The sequence below is a fragment of the Cyprinodon variegatus genome, unplaced genomic scaffold (genome assembly GCF_000732505.1).
Source record: "Cyprinodon variegatus isolate N-32 unplaced genomic scaffold, C_variegatus-1.0 Scaffold1773, whole genome shotgun sequence".
Classification (NCBI taxonomy): Eukaryota; Metazoa; Chordata; class Actinopteri; order Cyprinodontiformes; family Cyprinodontidae; genus Cyprinodon; species Cyprinodon variegatus.
The window spans coordinates 72,403-74,030 of NW_015152226.1; the positions used below are offsets into that span (position 1 = coordinate 72,403).

General features: G+C 39.8%; 1 protein-coding gene across 1 annotated transcript in view; it reads left to right on the forward strand.

Annotated features, from left to right (window-relative positions):
• The first annotated feature begins 319 nt into the window (after positions 1–319).
• The window catches only part of rnaseh2a (ribonuclease H2 subunit A), a 6,431-nt gene continuing 5,122 nt past the window's right edge, over positions 320–1,628 (forward strand). Inside the window, exons 1-3 of the mRNA XM_015404520.1 lie at positions 320–598; positions 906–977; positions 1,364–1,490. Coding sequence (XP_015260006.1) covers positions 466–598; positions 906–977; positions 1,364–1,490 — 332 coding nt within the window. The 5' untranslated portion in view covers positions 320–465. The remainder of the gene's footprint in view (positions 599–905; positions 978–1,363; positions 1,491–1,628) is intronic.

Here is a 1,628-nt window from a genome sequence, read left to right on the forward strand (position 1 = left end):
ACACACACACACACACACACACACACACACACACACACACACACACACACACACACACACACTAACAGACAGCTTGGGGTTCAGTTTTTGCCAATTATTCTTAAATACTTCTATAAATACTGATCTATAACAGCATTTTATTCTGTATTCATTTTGATTCCTTACTAACTTCCATGGTCATAAAAGGTCAGAAAGGTTAGATAACACTGATCTAAGTTTTCCCATTCTAGCTTCCAAGGCTGCTGCAGTTGGACTTCCGGTCCAGGTGGGGGCGCTACTTCCTCTGAGAATTCAAAGTAGTGGCGGGAAACCTGCGCCGGAATAGACCCTGGGAGGGCGGGGGAAGCCAGGAGGAGCTGCCGCCATCAGGTTTCTGCTTTAGATTAATTTCCTGTTTTCTTCTAATAAAAATATCCGCAGCGCTGCTGCCTGCAGCATAGAGCTAGAGTCCATAGAAGCAGAGCCATGGAGGAGCTGCTCAGGCGCTTTGAAACGGACAGCGGAGGAAGCTCCAGGCTGAGCTCCTCCATCCCCGCTGCCTGCCGCTCTGAGGACTGCTGCCTGGGGGTGGATGAAGCCGGCAGAGGGCCTGTCCTCGGTAAATAATCTACCTTAATCTGCTTCAATCTGGGAGATTAAAAGACAACTTTTCACAGAAACGGCTTCAATTAGAAGAGACTATATAACTGAATAAAACAAGTTAATCCTTATGGAATAAATGCCAATATTCTAGTCAGTTTATTTCTATAGCACCAATTCACAGGTCACTTTATAGATCCAGATCATCCAGTCAGATTGATTCAAAGCTTTCTAGGGAAAACCAGCTGATTGACTCTATTATTTCCATTTCTAGAGTAATGATGAATGTGTGAGAAAGCGGATCTAATCTGGTGTTTCTGCTCCAGGGCCCATGATCTATGGGATCTGTTTCTGTCCACTTTCTAAGAAGGAGGAACTGAAAGACCTGAAAGTTGCAGGTATGAAGAAATGCTGGAAACTCACCTGATGTGCTTAAAATAATCTGTTTTTAAAATAATCTGTTTTTAAAATAATCTGTTTTTGACATAATCTGTTTTTGACATAATCTGTTTTTGACATAATCTGTTTTTGACATAATCTGTTTTTGACATAATCTGTTTTTGACATAATCTGTTTTTAAAATAATCTGTTTTTAAAATAATCTGTTTTTAAAATAATCAGTTTTTAAAATAATCAGTTTTTTTAAATAATCTTTTTAAAATAATCTGTTTTTAAAAAAATCTGTTTTTAAAATGATCTGTTTTTAAAATGATCTGTTTTTGACATAATCTGTTTTTAAATAATCTGTCCAGTTGTGGTTTTTAAAGTGTTTTCTGTGTTTCAGATTCAAAGACTTTAACTGAGGCTGAAAGAGAGAATCTGTTCCAGAAAGTGGATGAAGCTCAGAGCTGGCTGGGCTGGGCGGTGCAGATCCTTTCTCCTAACATGATCTCCACCAGCATGCTGCAGCGGTGGGTTAGAGATCACTGACATCTGGTTCATCTACATCTACACTAACCCTGACTGACATTTGGTTCACCTACATCTACACTAACCCGACTGACATCTGGTTCACCTACATCTACACTAACCTGACTGACATCTGGTTC